The sequence below is a fragment of the Diplotaxodon limnothrissa genome, linkage group LG7, assembly GCF_057381915.1.
Source record: "Diplotaxodon limnothrissa isolate DT_005_m linkage group LG7, D_limnothrissa_male_GT1.1, whole genome shotgun sequence".
Lineage (NCBI taxonomy): Eukaryota > Metazoa > Chordata > Actinopteri > Cichliformes > Cichlidae > Diplotaxodon > Diplotaxodon limnothrissa.
The window spans coordinates 50,330,230-50,349,577 of record NC_140602.1 but is presented as its reverse complement, the minus strand read 5'-3'; the positions used below and the strand labels follow the sequence as shown (position 1 = coordinate 50,349,577).

Here is a 19,348-nt window from a genome sequence, read left to right as displayed (position 1 = left end):
GTAACACACACAAAAGGAAGGGCAGGGAGAAGTGGAGAGGGAGAGAGGGGGAGAGGGGAGGGAACAACGTGCGTCTGCAGCGACTTCCACAATACCTCTGACAGACCCTTTCCCCTGACTGATTGCTTCCAGACAACAAAAAAAGAGGCGCAGTCCCCTGTGTTGTTTGGGCTGTTGAGTCTCCTCCTGCTCGGCGCCAGTGGGTGATCCTGGGACAATGCGGGTAGCCCGACCCCCATCCATCGACCACAATGCACACCTCTGCCCCCCCAGCCCCGCACATCTCTGCAATCATCATTATCAGACACCCCTCCCATCTGCCCCCGGGAGCACCCCTGTCACCTCCTCTGGACTTGTCTCTGTGGAGGTAAACACATTAAGCCATGTAGGTGACACACACACACACATACATGCATATTATTCATGCGCACATTGCAAAGGGTTTGGTACATGCTAGGAGATCCTATCTGAGGGCCTCGGACACTTTGGGTTCAAAGTGCGAATCATTTATTTATTTATTTGAATAAAAAGTGAGTTTATTGAGAGAACAGATCATGTATATGTGCGTATAGAGATAAATAAGCTGTCACACTTAAATGACGTTGTTTGTGTTTTGTCTCTTCAGCGACACACAATACGGCAAAACAGATCGAAACGGTAAGAATCAAACCGTTGCGCCTGTCATAATAAATATGGATTCGGCCGATAATAAAGACAGCAGTCATGTGGGCACATCCCATCTGTTGTCAGGCAAGTCGGGAAAGTGATGGGCAAGAGCGCTGGATGAATAAAAGAGGGTGGAAACCGCCGTGTTGATGATTAAAAGGCAGAAAACTGGTGATGCTCGTCCCACCTGGAAACCAAACGTCCAGAGGGCGGCAGCAGCGCGCTCCCGTCTGACTTGGGACATACTGGCCTCTCTCTCTCGCTCTCGCTCTCTCTCTCTCTCTCTCCTTGTGTTAAGTCTTTCAGGCACATTTTTTATACGTTAAAAAAAAAATCCCTAATCCGAACCAGCTCCATCTACGACCCGACATATCCGGTGAGTGGTTGAAGTGTCGCCCTTGGGACTATCCCACGCAGCCCCCTCCCAAGCCAAACCATCCTGAGTAATCACGATGACAAATGCACAAATGTTATATTACCAGAAGAAAAAGGTGGAAATCAGAGTGTTTCTAGCTTAAATGACACACACGCACACATCAGCAACAGAGCTGCTTTAATATGAAGCCAGTGTTAGTAAAGCTGAGATAACAGAGCTATTAGACGTGGTTGGAGCTCGAAAAGGACATTTGAGTTTACAATCATCAAGTAAACTTAAAAAAAAAACGTTTATATGACACTAAGGGGCCAAATTTACGTCACTATCGCTCTGTCAATTATTCAGCATTAAACAGTGACGAGAGAAATTTCTTGTAAGACTTTATATCATGTCACAGTTTCTCAACTTTACCCTTCTGGCAACTTTTTGCCCCCAAACTTTCCTCCTTTCAAAGGTTTTGTGTGTGTGTGTGTGTGTGTGTGTGTGTGTGAGTGCGCCGCAGGCTCTGCTTGATCTGTTGTTTGCGCAACACACAATCACATTTCTTTTAAGCGACAGGGTGTCTAGACACACACGTGACCGGGCGCGTCAATGCGCACTGGAGACTGGAGACGCAAGGGCACCCAAACCATCCGCCTCATTTACAGACAGCCTCATACTCCCCCTCGAGATCGCAGTCGGCGGCTCGCTCTCTCTTCCACGGAAACTTCGCGTGAGATACGAGCTTGGGATTATTTTAACGCTCAGAAAAAAAAGAAAAAGGTTCGCCTGTGTGTTGAAACAGGTCGAAACGCTCGGCTGCTGGACGAGTGTTCTCTCTCTCTCCGGGCTTTAGAAACGCAACTCAACTTGGGTGAGAGATTCAGACCTGGATTTTTGCTCCCTGGCTCATCTCAACCCGGGCAGACCACATCCTCTGCAGACGATTGGCATATTTGGACGATAGCGGATAAACAAACAAATAAATAAATAAAGCCTCCGCATGCCCGGTGGAGAACCGCACTCTGTGCAGTTTGGATCACGGATTTTTGTGGATTAATGCTCTTGAAGACACACGGCAGCGAGCTTCGGTTTTCATGGGATAATTGCTATAACATTTTAGGCTTAATTAGGCCCCACGTTCTGTAATTTCCATTAAAGCTACTGCGAACTGGCAGAAAGCTTTTTTCGTTCTTTTTTTCTAAGGCAGTGTTTATTTGCTGAAAAAGCTGCCTGGAGAATTTTTAAGGGGTCAGCTCACTGCTCTGGGTTGCACATCACCAAGTGAAAATTGTAACACATTTAGGCTCTGCGCAGCAGGGTTGCTCCCCCATTCGCTTTAACGATCACATTCTGCTAGGTTTTCGTCATCAGACACAAGTCTTAAATTCCCGAAGGTGATGGTGACTTATCCCCGGAGGAAAAGTTAACTGTCCCGTGAACCCTGTCTGCTTTTTTTGGTGATCTGGTTTGCAGAAGACGGCGAAAGAGACTGGCGTATGCTACAGATTTCCTCTGCTTGTCCAGACCACAGTTTTTCCACCGTCTTTTCTCAGGCTGCTTATCACCGCCTGGACTCGGATCCCGGAATCTTCATGATTTGCGGACACAATGCTCGTTTTTTAGCCGGGAAACCCTCTTTTCGTCCCGCATGTTTAGGACCAAACGATCGGGGCTCGTCCGGCGACTCTGGAGGAGCCGTGCGCCCGTGGAGGGCGACGGGGAAACGGATAGAGGGACGCATGGCTCCGGGGGCTGCTGCATGGGCAAAACGACAAAGGTGGCCAAGTCCAACGCAGGGTCGGAGGCTGAATTGAAGGCGTTGACCCACTCGATACTGAAAAAGATCAAAGAGAAACAATTGGAGGTGCTTTTGCAGGCAGTGGAGTCCAAAGGGGGTGCCCGCAGCCCCTGCTTGCTCCTGTCCAGCAAAGTGGACGCCAAAGTGGGTCAACAGTCTTACTCTCTCCCCATGCTGCTCTACAAAGTGTTCAGGTGGCCGGACCTCAGGCATTCCTCGGAGTTGAAGAGGCTGTCTTGCTGTGAATCCTACGGGAAAATCAACCCAGAGCTTGTTTGCTGCAATCCCCACCACATGAGCAGGCTCTGTGAACTCGGTGAGTTGGATTTTTATGAAAATAGACACGTTTGTTTATTTATCTGTTTATTGGCAGCAAGTATTTTGAATTCTCTGGCCTTATTTCAGAGCAAGTTCAAGTTCAGATGCTGTGACATCATGTCAGAATTACCTAAAGAGCTAATTAGCCTAATTCAAATGACATCACCTCTGTTGGCACAGTTGTGTTGAGTTTCCATAAGGTCAAACTAGCGTGCTGAGACCCCCCCCCCCCCCCAACACCTTCCCATCTTTTCGGAAGTGTGGCGCCATTAAATCCGAGTTTGGCATGTCATTTGACTAAAATAATAATTGATTGATTGGCCGTGTTGTAAAAACGGTAACATGTATCCTAACGTATCCAAACATAAAGAACATGCTTTATTTTATTTTTGGCACTTCAAATATGCGCTTTCCAAACAACAACAAAGCCTTTCTGCTATTTAAACCTTTCATAGATGGCATTTCCGAAGTGCACAGGGCTTTACAGTCTTCCACGGTGAAGTTTTTCCAGGGTCTCTGTGTGTATGGGCGTGCACGCGCTCGCTCGATTGAGTGCGCGCGTTTGCTTGGCGTCCCGGGCCAAAAGAGGCCCGTATCTCAGTTTGTCCTAGACGCTGATAGTGGCCCTTCTGGCGCCAGGCGGCCCCCCCCCTGTTTATCTGCCTGCCAATGAAAGGCAATAGCCGCCCAGCCGGCCTCTCAGCCTGCCTCTCCAGGCGGAGCTGACAGACACAAATCTTTCCCCCCTGAAAAATGACAAATCTTATCATAAAGTTTCGATCTCTCCCTCCCTTGTTTTCCCTTTTTTTTCCTCATGTACTCATTTTTTTTCTCCATACAGAGTCTCCTCCTCCACCATATTCCCGCTATCCCATGGACTATCTTAAACCACCAGGTGAGCTTGCTATTCATGCATAAATATATGCATTCATGTTATTGCCAGAAGCGCATTTGTTTTTGCATAACATTTCCATCTAAAAGGCTATGTTGCATTTATGAATGTTTGTGTTGTATGTGCCTCTCCAGTGCGTGTGTGTGTGTAGGAAATGGCTCCATGTTATGTTGTGATTTATGATAGCAGTGGAGTGGCACGTCTGGCTGACTGGCTAGCCATTTCCAGCATGGCTGACAGCCAGGGCAAGGCAGTACAAAGTTGAGACACCAGCTATAGACTGACTGACTGGCACATCACCGGGGGCAGCCTGTGTGTTCCTGTGTGTGTGTGTGTGTGTGCGGCTAAAGGGGGGGGTTGTTTGTGTGCTCGTCTATCTCTTGTGAATCGCAGCGCAGGGAGAAACAGACAGACAGCGGCGTCTCTGGAGCCAGCCAGTCTTTATCAGCTGAATTAATCAACAGAATGAGGGTGAGGGCTTGTGTGTCTCTAGTGTGTGTCTGTGTGTGTATAGCTGGGGGTGTCACTGTCCCCATTTCCCGGTTTGATGTCTTGCAGAACAGAAGAGAGGCTTTGTTGTAATTTCTTCCACATCTAAAGCGTAACTGTTGCAACCGTGTTAATTGTGCACTTCGCTCCACACATGGCTTCTGCTGTCATTCTCTTCCTCTGTTCAGGAAAGTGGCATCAAGTTATGTCAAACAAGGCAAAGTCAGTTTTCAGTGTGTTAAACTTCACACTGTAGCTAGAATAGTGTGAGATCTACATAATTTCCCATCCCGTCCTCTGTGTTTTGTGTTGTTTTTTTGCTCATTTGCTCATCATCTTGCTGTCTACAAGTGCAGGAGTTAAACAATGACCAGTTAGGCGACCAGCCAGCCAGTTAGTCAGGAGAAGAGGAGAAAGTGGCTTTGAGTGAGTGGAAACAATAGGAAGTCATTGCAGCTGCAGCTGCGGTTCTTCAAAGCCCCCCTCCTCCTTCCCTCCGTCTTTGTCATCACCTCTTTAGCAGTGATGTTGTCCTTAAAGAGCGTTTTTCAAAAAGTTAAATATAAGTAGGGTTGATCTAAAGTGTTGGAAAGAAAAAAACAAAACAAAACAAAAAAGCCGCAGCTCAGTCCTCAGTGCTTAACACTCAGCTGATGTGAAGTCTGCCCTGTGGAGTTGCAGTGGCGTCTCCGTACGAGTTCAGTTGGAGACTTTACCCTGATGAAAGGAAACAAGAATGTAAATAGGAAAAGAAGGCTGGATACACACAAAGGAAATGATTATACAACTCATACCAGCCTGAATGGGAATTAAATCCCCCCCCCCCCCCCCCCCCCAAAAAAAAAAAAAAAAAAAAACAGAAAAGAAAAACCCACAGAAAGTGTGTGCGTGCAAGCAGATGTGTCAGTTTCACGCCTCTGCGGAGCGTACCTGCTGCTCTCTTTCCTCGTTCGGTTGCGTTAAGCCCGCGTAGCTGCGGTTGTGGTTACTTGGAGACGACCCGTGTCTGTCTGCGCGTCTCCTTATTGGCAGAGTAGGTGAAAGAAGTATTAATAAAACACTGCAGCGTGGTGGAGAGTGCACACACACACTTGTATGCACACGGGACAAATAAGCTTATCATGCAAAAAAGTAAAAACAAAAAAAAGCCAGGGGTTTTTCCCTACTGCCTCAGGGAACTGTCAGTCATCAGCTGGTTCATGTATCTGGACGTTATTACAGTTTTCTGTAGAATTCTCTGTGTGTTTGGTTTATCTGAGGATGTGGTAAATCCTCATGACATTCAGAGAAATCTGCATGGAGGGCGATTGGACGTTGCTAAATAATTTGCACGGAGCGGAAGGGCCATGAATTTTATGATGATGGTTTTATGATTCCAGCAAGCAGGAAGTGGGTGGGTGGGTTGGGGGGGGGGGGGGGGGGGGGGGTATGCGTGTCATGGTGCCTGCCCACTCCAGCAGTGGCGGTCAATATGAAAGTAGGCCAGACATAAAACGCTACCTTGTTTCAGCTCTGGGGAATATAAATCACACACTGTTTAGTTCCTTCTCTCTGATGCCCCCCCACCTCAGCCCTGTGGTCAGCTGTGAACTGTTGCCCGGGAGACCAGGGCAAGGCCATTGGCAGCCGGTGAAAGCAAGGCAGGCTCGGGTTATGCCCGTGCATCTCGTTACCGTGACCGCAGCAGCATGGGCTGCGTTTGGACGGGCCGGGGTGGGAAGGGAGCAGTGAAACCGCTCTGGTTGGCTCTCTGTCAGCTGCTTTCAGCAGAAACACAATAGCACTCCTTGCCATACGTGGATTACTTCTGTAGGTGCAAATAAATATAACGCCTTTTGGCGCCTTGTTGAGCAGTCAGAGCGGGTGCTTTGGAGTTGGGAAAACTTCACTGACCTTACACTTCAGTGAGAGTGGCGCTGACCACCGCTCCATACTGTGGTGGTGAGCATTGTTGACGCAAAAGGAATATATCATTAATAAATCCCAAGCTACCAGCAGCAGTCTGCATTGGTCCTAGCCCTCGCCCAGCACATGCTGTGGTTTTGTTGAAGCTCCATTCAGGTGTCGTGTTGAAACTAGTCTACATTACAAGTCTTAGTGGGAGTTTAGCATTCAAATGCAAAGCGAAGGAGAGAGAGCGGGTCTAGTTTTCTCTCTATTGCGCGCATCTGCTGGTTCACCCATGAAGAACATTTAGAATAAGCAACTTTTTTTTGAGCCTTTTTTGAGCCCACTAAATGATTTCGAGGCTTGTTTTTGCATCTTTGACAGCTCTGTTTGCTTTTCGGCGTGAAGACTCCGATGTCGGTTTGACATTCAGATCTTTTACACAAGCCCGGTCTACTCAGACCCAGAGCGGTCGTGTAATGTTGGGTTATTGAGCGGGGTTTATCGTGCCCAGACTGAACCCTCCGCTCAGTCGTTAGCAGAAAGAATACACCTCTTTTCGGATCAGCAGCTCGTCTGTGCAGGGGAAGCCGGGCTAACGTTCCTCCTGAAGCAGTGGATTATGGGGGATTATCAGGGGTGTGAGAAGCGCTCCGCTGTAAGTCTCCTGTGCGTATGTGTGAGGGTGCGAGCTTCGTCGTCAGCATCTTCATTAGGCATTGATTTCACCAGAGTGATTGACGGCCTCGCAGCTGCTGCTGTGCTGTCTCCTCTCACTGCCATGTAAATGCACACACCACTGATTCAAACTCTTCTCTTTCTCCATTAGATTCTCCAGACTCTGGACCTTCATCCAGTGAAACTGGAGGAACGACTTACTCGGCCCCTGTGGGGCTTTCAGGTAAATATTCCTACTATTACCCATTTTTCTGCTCTTTTTCTCCCAATCCATTCCACTTATGTCTTCCTTTTCCTCTTCTATTGATTCTTCCCAACAACCACACGTATTCCCTCCATACTTGCGATGATGGAGGCGGTGATTGTGGGGGCCCCTGCTTCCCCTTCTGTAATAAAAAAAGCCGTTGAAGGAGGGCGGCGTATTTCTCCCACATCCACATAAATTCCTCCCTCCTGGCTCTTTGAACAACGCTCCACTCTTCTCCTTTTCCTCCCCGTTCCCTCTCATCCCCTTTCCGTGTTGTGTTGTAATGGAAGACAAAACACGCTCAAGCGTTGTTTGGAGAAGAATATGTTCTGTGTGTGTGGTATTGAGGGAGGAAAAATGTGAGCAAAAAAAGCTGGCTTCGACAGACATGAGTGTTTGTTTGGGTGTGTTTGCGCGTACAGGGGACGTATTTGTTAGATCCTCCTCCGGGCTCTGTGGGGATAAGAGTGAGACACAGGCGTCTTTCTTTCTTCAACCTCCCTGGCAGGATGTATTTCGAGCTTCTTCGGCATTTCCCGCATAATCTCCCTCTGGCAGCGCCGCCTTCCCTGCCCGTTGCCCCCCATCCGCAGGCTCCAGACTAAGATGGGTGTTCGCGAGAGAGAAAGAGTTTGTTCGCCGCTTGCCTTGAGATTGCTCTGTGCTTTTCTCTGCTTTCCTTGGCCTCAGATGGTTCTCATTACCGGGCCTTTAAAGCCTGTTTTATGTCAGTTGGTGTTCGCTGCCCGTTCCAGCCCCCTCCTTTGTTTAGTGGTGGGGTTAGCCTGCTTGTCTGCCTGTGTGTGTGTTAGAGGAACAGAGAACCTAAAAATCAGTCTCTACTCTCCTCCGCCTCCTCTGCCAGACCATCAGATGGACACTAAAGTAGGCCCAGTGTGCATTAACTAAAGACACATTTTAGGCCCAGTTCAAGCGGTGAAACCCAAGAAGTAGAGTCTTAACAGGCCTCCTCGTACTCCCCTCCCTTTCTTTTTCCCCTCCCTCAGTGAAGTATACATGCCACCCCTCCTCCTACCCCTGTTTTCTTTCCTGGCGAGGGTGACATGGCAGCGTTTCAGTGAATGTGTCTCCTCAGTAAAAAGCATTAGAGGTAGAAAAGGCCAGGCGGGGTGGCTCCAGTGCTCTGCCCTCATGATTTCCCTGGCAAGCCAAGAAAAAAAATGGCTAATCCATTCGTCCTCTCACTCCCTCCCTTCCTTCATTCCCTGCTTCCCTCTTTGCTCCCTCCCTCTGGGGCTCTGACAAAAGAAACATGGCTCTCCCAGAGGCCCGCTGCTGACCTTCTAATTCACTCACTCTGCCCTTTTTATGTTCTTCTCCAGACATATTTACAGAGAGGGAGAGGAGGGTGGCTCTCAGGGAAGGAGAGTGGGAAAGACTTGGGAGTGAGCAAGAGCTGTGCCACTTCTTCTCTGCTTTGGCGTTATAATGCAGTAATTAAGTGTTCGTTGTCTGTAGGAGAAGGCTCAAGCTGTAGATCTAATGCGCAACTGCACCTGAGGCGAGAGCACAAGCTTGACCAAAAGACATCAGAGTCGGGAAAGAGGAGGCTCTTTCTCTGCAGGAAAAGCCATCCAGGCAGGAAGGAGTTAAGTGAGCTGTGACAGCGACAAGCGCAAATGCAAACTAGGCTGCCTGCCAGGCTACCAGCTCCAAAGCTCCTCTCGCTGGCTCACGTCATCAGCTTGAAACAGAGTAGAGAGGAGGGAAAAGGAGAGGAGGAGGGGTCGATGGCTGGAGGCCTGGAGCTGGGTGTCGGGGTGCTGATCTCTGTTTGAGCTGGGAGTGAGGGCTTGGATCAGAGGTTTGGATTGAACCAAGAACAGAAGACAGAGATCAAAAAGAGAGATTTTGAAATGGAGAGCAGGCCAGGGTTAAGAGGGTGCTGGACTCTGAGTTATGAATCTGTAGGGTGTTAAGTAACTCGTTAAAAGCCATATAGTGCATTCAGTTGAGTTTATGAGCAGATCAGGTAGCATTCACATTGCCAATCATTCATTTTGTTAAGTTTAAAGTGGCTTGCAATATGTTGTTGGTTGTGAGTTTTTGGATTCGTGACTTGTGAATTTGAAGATATGGAAGTCTGGATCAGACATTAACTGTCGGCTTTCTGCACTTTATTGTTAAAGCCTTCTTTAAAGTCAAGTTACCGGCCACCACTGTTGATGTTCCCACTCTCTGGGATGTATAGTGTTGTTTGTGTGTCGGTGGCATGCCTGTTGGTGCCATTGGGGACTGACCCGGAGTGCCTACGTGTAACAGGATCCTGTCTTGCTGTGGTGACATGTACGCATGCACACACGCACACACATACAGTTTTTCACACATACACACAGGCGGGCAGATAGAATGACTTGGTGTGAGCCCTGGCGCATGGCCGACTGTCACACAGGCGCTTCCTCCCAGTGCAGGTTAAATTTAGGTCCAGTTGTATTCTTATACCACCAACCAGTCACCTCACTCGACAGACAGTCGGCCAGCCCTGTAGTCAGTCAATTAGTCATCCAGTGAATCGGCTGGAGGTTTAACCTTCATCAGAGATTAAATTTAGTCCTGGCACCTTGGCTCATTAAATCAAACTAGTTCTGCTGTCATGCTGAAGGTCCCAGAGAAACGGCCCATTTTTGGTGCAAACCGAGGGCGAGATAAGGCCTGTATGTTTGGTATGAAGTATTAAATACCTAAGACGGCATCTTACTTTTTTTTTTTTTTTTGCAAAAGAACCTCCAGCAATTAGGAGCTCAGCTCAGAAACAGAGCACCCTCAGTCTCCCTCAGCATTCCTGCCTTGTTTGGGTTAGCAGGGAGAGGAAAGGGCTGCGCAGGATATGACCTCATGTCTTTGAGGAAAAGGCGAGCGGACAGGGAGGCAGCTGAGGCCTCATCTTGACGGAAAACAAACAGTGGAGTGCACCGAAGGAGGGAGAGAGAGAGAGAGTAACTGAAAATTTGTTTTCCTTAAACCATGAGAGAAACGCGTGCGGCACCCATTACAGTAGAGCGAATTCGCACTTTTCTGACCGTAACAGGGTTTCTGTTTTGGTTGTACCTTCATTCCTTTTTGGTTAGATCTTCTTCTTCTTTTAAATTTCTCCTTTGCCTGAACAGTAAGAGGAAGGAATGGAGAGGGAAAGAAGATGGCGGCTTTGGGTGGAGAGGGAGAGAGGCAGAGAGAGAGGTGGCCGGCTCCTCGCTCTCTCTCTGTAATTTTGGAGGCTGTGCGTTAGCCAACGAGTTGAGCCGAGCAGAGCTGGGCCGCCCCGTGCCGGGCCAGGATCTCTCATTACTCCCCACTTCCTCTCCTTGCGCGGCAGCCAAACCGCCTCTTGGCAAGGGACTTAATTTTGGTTTTGGCTGTCCTCTGTTCCCCACCCTGTGTCATTAGGCTGCACAAATCGAAAAAACAGCGCACACAGACAGCAGAGGATAGAGAGGTGCGGGGTGGGGGGTGGAAAGAGAAGGGGAAGAAGAGGAAAGCGTGTCTAGTTTTTGCGAAGCTTCACACGCTCCCTGTCCTCTCGCAGCATCGCTTGCAGTTGAAAACATTTACCTACCTTTGCTGAGCCCGTTGATTGAAAAGAGGCCCATGCAGATTTGGCCATGAGCCAAAGCTGGAGGAAGCCCAGAACAAGATGAACATTGTTTTGGTTTGCAGTCACTCTGTGGAAGTGGATTTTGACATTACCTCAATGTATGAAGATATGAATGAAGGAGGGAGGCGAGGGAAAGAAAGAGAGAGGCAGAGCGTGCGAAGTGGAAAGAGGAAGGAAGGGATAGAAGCCGTCTTTAACTGGATAAAAACAGGAATGGAAATAAGTGGAGACACATGCCTGTAAACCTGCGTGTGTGTGTGTGTGTGTGTGTGTGTGTGTGTGTGTGTGTGTGTGTGAAATTTCTAGTGTGACACAAAGTACTGCCGTCTCCACCCTCCCGCCTGCTCATTCATGTAGTCGGTTTGTCTTTTGTGTACTCAGAGTGGAGGGGTGTGTATTTGTCTCTCCCTCTCGCTCTGCCTCTCTTCATCTTGGTGACAGGCCCAAACCCCGTCGGTAGCCACATCTCTATCCTGAGCATTGGCACAACCACCCTCACCCACACACACAAAAGCGCACGCACATGCATGCTCGCTCGCAGACGCGTAGAGGTGTATGACGATTAATAACAGAGTAAGAATGCAACAAAAACCTCTGATCACATGCAACTGGCTCTGCTAGCTGTTTAGTTCCCACGGTGTGTTTTTTGGTTTTTCTGTGCCACAACAATGCAGGTTATTGTCTGTCCATCTGTCTGTGTCTGTGTGTATAAATGGCTCCTTAGATACAGATCCTGCGGGTAATCTCTCGACCTGTGCGTTTGCAAAAAGTGAGCCGATGACATCACTGCAGTCTGCCTGGCACCTTGTAGCCAACTAGCTGGTGTTTATTTGTCCTGTCACCCTGGGAAATCTGGGCTGCAGGGAGTGGCTGTGTGTGTGTGTTGGGGTCAGCTTGATGAAGTGTTGGAATAATAACTCAGCAGGAGCAGGGAGGAGGTGTAACACGGAAACAAGGGTGTCCTTGAGTGGAAAAAAGTATTGTGCTGCAATTTAGTGATAATGTGGATCCAGATGGAAGCCGCCGGCCGCCCCGTTTCATTACGAAACGGCCCTGTGTTTTGTCACAAGCCGCGGAGAACACCACGCCTGAGCGACTTCAAGACATGCGGATCGTGTAATTACGCAGGAACGTCCACTCAAGAGAAAATTATACCATAGATGGAGACATTTGGGGGGGGGGGGGGGGGGGGGGGGGGACATGCAACATTTCTTCTCCTTATCTCTCTCCCCCCTCCGTTGTGGCTGGATGGTTCATGTTAGAGATGGCGTGTCTGCAACTCATTCTCTCTATCTGTGTTTCTGCAAGGAGTCAGATCTGGTGATAGCGAAACCGTGCCACTCCCCTGGTGGTTTTCCTGCCATCGGGGCTTATTTATGTTTCCTGAGCTAGGGGGCGGGGAGTAGACTTTGCATCGTACCCAACCTGCCACTCTGAAGCACCACTTCCCTCTGTCTGCTACTAAACCCACCGCTTTCAGTTGTCTTCTTTTCTTTCTTTCTTTTTCTCCTACTCTGCCTTTTGGTGCATCATTTCTTCTTCTTCACTCTCAATTTGCAAATGGTGGCATTCGACAGACACAATGGGACACTTAAAGCAGTAAAAGTAGTTTCACTGCTTGATGCACGGTGAAGATGGCCGTATTAGTCATTTTTGCACATTTGCACCCCCCCCCCCCCCCCCCCCCCATGCCACTTCTATAAATGGCTTATATCACTTGACGTAGCATCAGTGTGGACTTACCAAGAACTGTCAAGATGCATTGTGGGTAATGCAGGTGACTTGCAGGATTTTCATTTTCTCATCTTCTTTCGCGTTCTTTGTTTTTAGCTTGAGTTTGTATTCTTTGAAGAAACAGTGCAATTGAGTTGATAAATAACATAATTTAGCCCAAGTTAATGGCTTTTTTTTTGTTAATGGCTGCATGCTCTGCTGCACAACAAGTAATCAATCACAAACAAGTGTAGACTTGGTCGTTGTCTTTCAGCACTTGAGAAACACCAGCCAGACTGTATACTGTCTATAATCTGTGGTCTGTGCTAATGTGAGACAACGGTAACACGCAGAACAGCTGACATTTCTGTCAGGGGGGGTTCCATCTCGCTGCAGGGCAACCTGCTAGTGACAAATAAAAGCTGTTTCATTTCATTCTTGCGGTGAAAAAAGTGAGCTGATCAGCCAGTAGTAGTTGTGAGAAGGCGGAAAGTTTGCTGTTGATTACACTAAAATCAATGAGACTACATTTCTTTGTGAATACAGAGTGAGAAATGCCAGGCTTTCAGGTGCACACACACACAAACACACAGGGTTGAGCATATACGTCATGGCAGAGAGAGCAAAAGGAATGCCTCAAGGTTGACCCTTGACCTCTGGGATAGACTTTCCCCCTGCTTGAGAGAGGGTGTTGACTTGGAAAATAAGGCACCGTGAAGGGCCCTTTCCCCCACCCCAGTGGTGTTGTATCCTTTATGTCTTCCTCATTCCTGTTTTCAGCTGCACTCTGTGTGTGTGTGATGACGACAGGGTCATTACACGTCTGAGTTGAGACAAGCACAAACACACACACACACACACATAGCTCTCAGGGATCGATGCGAGACGGTTCTCAGGAGCCTCCTCACTATTTGCAGATGTTGAAAGTATAGTTCAGAACAGAAGGTTGGAGGGTTTTTTGTGTGTGTGTCCATGATGGCGTTAATGTGTAATTCTGTGACAGTGCTGACTTCTATGAATAGAAACAACTTGGTGTGTGTGTGTGTGTGTGTGTGTGTGTGTGTGTGTGTGTGTGTGTGTGTGTGTGTGTGTGTGTGTGTGTGTGTGGAGTCAGACAGAGGTAATGATTAACCTTTGCAGACTGTGTAAGAGAAGCACCTAGTCTGCCACCCCCACTCCACCCCTCCTCCCTTCAAACTCAGTCCAATTGTCTCAGCTAGCGTGGCGTCCGCTCTTTAAGCCTGGGGACCATTAAAAACCACAGGGGAGCTAACACCCTGACCATTTGCCAAATCTGCTATTATGTGCTAAAAATGCTGCTCTGCATGGGATGTTTATTTAACAACATGTATTTATAATTTCCTCATATGCTGCAGCGGACTTATCTCCAAGCTGATGGTGCATTAAATACCAAAAATGAAGAAAAAAAATACAGCTAGAAATATGCTGATTTGCTCATAACCAGTAGTCACGTTAGCCCATACATCCTGCAGCATCATTTTGGCATTCTTCTTAGTAAACTAGCATGAAAACTGTTTTTCTATTTGGGGATAGAGGGGTGGGGGGTTACATGTGGACCCCATGGGACAGAGCAGCAGACAGGGGCAGAACATAAAGGGCTGGGGTGACAGATGGCCTGAGGGTTGCTAGCTAGCCAGCTTATCTCCAGTGATGGAGTAGCCTGAAAGGACAGGGTGCAGACGAGCAGGTGGGGGTAGGCCGGGGCTAAGACTTGGACGGGCAGACGGATGCACAGACGAGAGAATAAGACAGCCTTCGGAGCATTTCAGAGACCGTATCTGATGGAAACACGCTAGGACAGGCGCTCTGACAGCACAGCTTCGCACGCACCTACACCAGACGCACCTGAAATAGTGTCAGACGGTAACGCGAGGAGGCAGACTGGCAGACACCTCGCAAAAAATGTGTTAAAAATTTAAATCAGTTTAAATTGAGTCTCACCTCACGCTCAAAGCGCATCGATATGGGGGCCCACAGATAAAGAGTGTGTCTTTCACCTCTATTAATATATGTGTATGTGTCTGTTCATTTAATGTTCATCAGTATGAGGTGTAAGCTCATCTGCTGTCAGGACAACCTGCGAACATACTCTTCCTGAGGCGGCACCCTAAGGATCTTGGCTGGTTTCGGCTCTGCTGCTTTGGTGAACAGTGAAAGTTGGTGTTTGTTTACCTGCGAGGGCCATTTGAGCTGGATTATGAGTGGCATGCACTGTTTATTAGAGCTTGGATCAGGCCTTAACTTAACTGTCCAGCACGACGGCACTTGTAGTGTTCTTTTAAAAATACAGTGGTGCAGCTTTAAGCTATAAAAGGATTTGAATCCTACTTTCCGTGCTGCTTTGCTACCTGGCCTGTCTATTATAAGTTCCCTTTCCGTTTGTCTGCCTTGCGTACGTTTTATCCTTTCATCTCTTTTCTCCTCTGCGGTTCTCGCTTACCTGCAGTCTGAGCGAGCTTCTGAGAGGGGAGGATGACTAGGGAGATGGGGGAAGGAGAGGGTGGGGGTGAAAAGCAGTTAATGTAGTCCTGAATAGCAGGGTGTTTTCAGGCTGCAATGACAGGCTCAGACAGGCAGCCGCTCTAATGACCTCTGACGCCAGGCCCTGTCTCTCTCAGCAATAACAAACACACAAGGGCCCCACAGGTGAGCTCTGCCAGCAGGCCCGCTGTCAGCTGTTAAGAAAGTCCAGTCCACTCGGTCCTCTTTGCCCATCAGCCCCTGTACGTGCAAGACTGTGTGACACCGGCCTGAGATACAGATGACACTTTCTGTCTCTTATCTCAAAGATGAACCTTTCGTTTCCTCCAGTTTGGCCTGAGGTAGAGAGCTAGGTACTTAGTTTCCCCCAGCACCCCACGAGGATGGATTTACGATAAACTCCCCGAGGCTCGGCTCAGACCAACTTCAAAGAGCTCAGCCGCTCTTGTTTTATGGAAGGCATGCTCCTTTTTTTTTTGGTGCTCCCTTCTCTCTCCTCCTGTTTCTGTCTCTTCCCCCGGTGTTGTCTTTGTCTCCCCCTTTTTTTTTTTTTTCTCCTCTAATGAAGGCTAATGACAGGCTGGGGTAAGTCGGCTTGGGCCAGCACAGATCCTGCCACATTAATGTTGCAGTTTTTCTCAGACGGGACCTTCCAAATTACCGGTTACATTCACAGCCGCTGCCAGATTAAAGAAAGAGGGGGGGTGGCTGTGGAGTTGAATGGGAAGGATGGTTGCCACTGAGAGGGGCTCTGTCCATTTTTTTCATATCTGTTTCCCTTTGCAAACAGTTTTTTAACCTTTGCATGTCTCATTTTGTAAATGTGTGTGTGTGTGTGTGTGTGTGTGTGTGTGTGTGTGTGTGTGTGTGTGTGTGTGTGTGTGTGTGTGAGGAAGACGGAAAGTATAAAAGATGGCCGAACAATTAGATAGAAGTTGAGGCGATTATACGATGACCCCCCCCAAAAGGCGCAGGAGGCTCCTAAAAAAACCACGAGAGGAAGCAAAGTTGCAAAAGTAACAGTCAAAATATGTGAAAAGCCTTCCCTCCCCTGCCCACCCCCTCTTTCTTTTCCTCTCGCCCTCTCTTCTCTGTCTCCCTCTATTTCCCTTGCGCCTGACTGGCTCCCACTCTTCTCTCTGGGAGTAGCTGGGAGCCAGATTTCTGTGGAATAGAGATATGAAGGGTTGGGAGGGTGGCGAGGGGGCGCGAGACATGGCGCAGGAGGCACTCTAAAGGGTGGTGGAGGGGGGGGAGTTTGGAAACTGGAGCGTGGCCAACGCTACACTTTTTTTTTACGCTCAAGAGAAACTTTAGACTGCAGAGGCCTAGCTTGTCAACGATTCAGACAACTGGGAGGTTTTTGAGAGTTAACAGCCCGCCTTGCTCGTCAGCTAAACACGGTTTTAGCTCAGGTTAATCTCCGTCACGCATAAATTCGAAGACGGTTTCCTATCATTTCCTCCAGGGAAGCTCGTTGCCATCGAGAGAGAGACGGGGAGACGATCGGACAGTCGGTTGACGTCAGCACATTGTTGGCCACGCCGCAACAAAAATACAGCGAGCCAGACAGAAGATAAGCATTTAATGCCTAGATAAATATTGTACTGCGTGTGGACGCTTGCCTGCCAGTGTCTCAGAGTTGCTTTTCTTGTCTGAAGTCCAGGAATTCCAACATGGTTTTCCTGTGTGGCAGAAATCGAGGATGACAGTTTAGCTTTGGCTCTTGACAAAAGCAAATTCCCCATTTCCCAAACAAGGAATGAGGAAGAAACTGTTCTGAAGTAGTAACGTTTTAATACGTTTTGGGAGTGTTTTTCCTCGACATAGTTGACTTTTTCTTTACCTCTTGATCTACTTTTACTAGCTGGCATGTTTATAAAACACTGTTCTTTTCTGGTTTTATGTCTCTTTACTCTCCTCTCCTTTCGAGTATTTTATTGCCTAATGTTTCAGTGTCATTGTGTTTTCTCGAATCTAACCCTCTCCTTCTCTTGACTCTTTTCTCCTTTCAGATTCCCTGGCATTGCAGGAGTCTGGCGAGCGGGCCCACTGGTGCGTGGTGGCATACTGGGAGGAGAAGACTCGTGTCGGGCGCCTCTACTCGGTCCAGGAACCCTCTCTGGACATCTTCTATGATCTACCTCAGGGGAATGGCTTCTGCCTGGGCCAGCTCTGCTCCGAAAACAAGTCCCCGCTGGTGCAGATGGTGCGGGCCAAGATCGGCTATGGTATCCAGCTGACGCGCGAGCCGGACGGGGTGTGGGTCTACAACCGCAGCTGCTATCCCATCTTCATTAAGTCGGCCACACTGGATAACCCGGACTCGCGCACGCTACTGGTGCACAAGGTGTTCCCTGGATTTTCCATTAAAGCTTTTGACTATGACAAGGCCGGCAGCTTGCAGAGGCCCAACGATCACGAGTTCACGCAGCAGCCTCGCACAGGCTTCACAGTGCAGATAAGCTTTGTGAAAGGCTGGGGACAGTGCTACACCAGACAGTTCATCAGTAGTTGCCCATGCTGGCTGGAAGTCATCTTTAACACCCGATAGCAGCAGCAGCAGCAGCAGCCTTCCCCCTCTTCTTCAACAGCCCTCACAAACGGACTACACCCACGTTCCTTGTTTTTTGTTTTTTTTTTCCCTTCTCTCCACGGGAAAAAAAAAAAGGATTTAAAAGAAGAAGAAAGTCTAAAATTCTGACGGGACTTTTGTTTAATAAATGACTAGGATTTAATTAAAGAAGCGAAAAAAATGTATTTTATGTTATATATAAATATATTATTAATTGTAAATATGAAGACGTTTTATATGCATCATTATTTATGTATTGTGCAATGTGTTGATGAGAAAAAAAATAAGATGCACTTTGCTTAATATAAATGCAAAACAAAGAAATGCCAAAATAATAATAAAAAAACAAATACAAATAATATTTCTTGTCCGGTCTTACTTTGGAGTTGTGGTGGTCTCATTCATTCATCCATGTTTCCTTTCAGTGCATAATTCAAATAAGATTATTTGAATGGATCCACATGTCAATTCTTTAAAACCCATCTAATTTGATTCGGTCTTCATTACACCCAAAGTCAACAGTGGCTTAACTTTATATTACTGAGGGACTTTGATGTTGTGCCACGGATCTTAAAAGCATTTCCCTCCCCAGACGAAATGAGTCAGACAGTGACAGAGCCATAGCTCACTGTCCGTGCTCCAACGGGCTCATTATGCCTTTTAAAATTGTCTGTTTTTCCTGCGTTATTTGGGGGATGAATGTCCCTCTTCCTCTCTGTCATTAAGAAACTGATGACATCACAGCCAGGAAGCCCTAATGACAAACTTCAGGAACCAATAAAGTCAACAGAGGGTCCGGTTTCCTGGAGGCGCAACTTTATTTAAAGGGATGATAAAAACAAAAAGAATGCAGCATTAAAACAATCGCAGAAGAATTTGGTGCCACACCTAAGGAAATTAAAACTTTACTGGAAGATTACAACTTCACTTAGACATCTCCAGATATCAGAGGGGTGTATCGAGCATGCACTTGGAGATGTTGGCACATTAACAGCCTATTTCTCAAAACAGGGCAAACCAAAACAGATTTCCTTCTAACAAACACGTATATGCGTGAGGCATGAGTGTGTGTCTGTCTGGGTCCCGTCCTGTTGCTAGTCAGATGGGTGTCTGTGAAGAGGATTACTACTGTAAGCCTGCTTTACCCACACACACACTGTTTCAAAGACCTACATTCACAAGACCCACTTTCCACGCCATCCAATCCCCTCTAACCACCCCATCCTGCACTCTGCTAAAGAACACATGGCATTTCATAGAGAATACCAGAGACAAAAATCATATTTACTGATAGCAACTTTGCAGTGGAGACAGAAAGATGTCTGTATGTTTTTCTTCATGTCCTCCTTATTTGATGAAACCCTTTAGAAGTGTCTGAAATATCAGACCTTTCAAATAGATCTTGTCCAGCATAATTAGTGGGGAATTTATGTGCTTATATGTTTCTTATTGCTGCATTTTGCTTGTCTATTTGAACCTTTAAAAAAGAAAAAGACTGAAAAATGCAAATTTTTTGCTAGTGATATACTACACCATAAGACTAAGAATCACAAACATAAAGCCACATTGAAAAAGATATATCAGCAAGTGATTGTGGCTGAAACACAAGGAT

At 47.6% G+C, this 19,348-nt stretch overlaps 1 protein-coding gene across 2 annotated transcripts; it reads left to right on the top strand.

The window, feature by feature from the left end:
* Positions 1–1,648: 1,648 nt before the first annotated feature.
* smad7 (SMAD family member 7) lies at positions 1,649–18,058 on the top strand. 2 transcript variants are annotated; one of them, XM_085359843.1, is made up of 4 exons: positions 1,649–3,138; positions 3,982–4,035; positions 7,238–7,309; positions 17,177–18,058. In XM_085359843.1, the coding sequence occupies exons 1-4, from the start codon at positions 2,673–2,675 to the stop codon at positions 17,713–17,715; spliced, it is 1,131 nt and encodes a 376-aa protein (XP_085215969.1). In that variant the 5' UTR covers positions 1,649–2,672; the 3' UTR covers positions 17,716–18,058. The 2 variants fall into 2 exon arrangements, with proteins under 2 accessions (XP_085215969.1, XP_085215970.1); XM_085359844.1 differs by lacking the exon at positions 7,238–7,309.
* Positions 18,059–19,348: the final 1,290 nt, after the last annotated feature.

What these genes read in the sequence shown, in the direction of transcription:
- smad7 (XM_085359843.1), top strand. Translation starts at nt 2,673, where the DNA reads ATGTTTAGGACCAAACGATCGGGGCTCGTCCGGCGACTCTGGAGGAGC. An exon ending in GGACTATCTTAAACCACCAG is followed by an intron (nt 4,036 to 7,237) that starts GTGAGCTTGCTA and finishes TTTCTCCATTAG; the next exon opens with ATTCTCCAGACTCTGGACCT. An exon ending in GGCCCCTGTGGGGCTTTCAG is followed by an intron (nt 7,310 to 17,176) that starts GTAAATATTCCT and finishes TTCTCCTTTCAG; the next exon opens with ATTCCCTGGCATTGCAGGAG.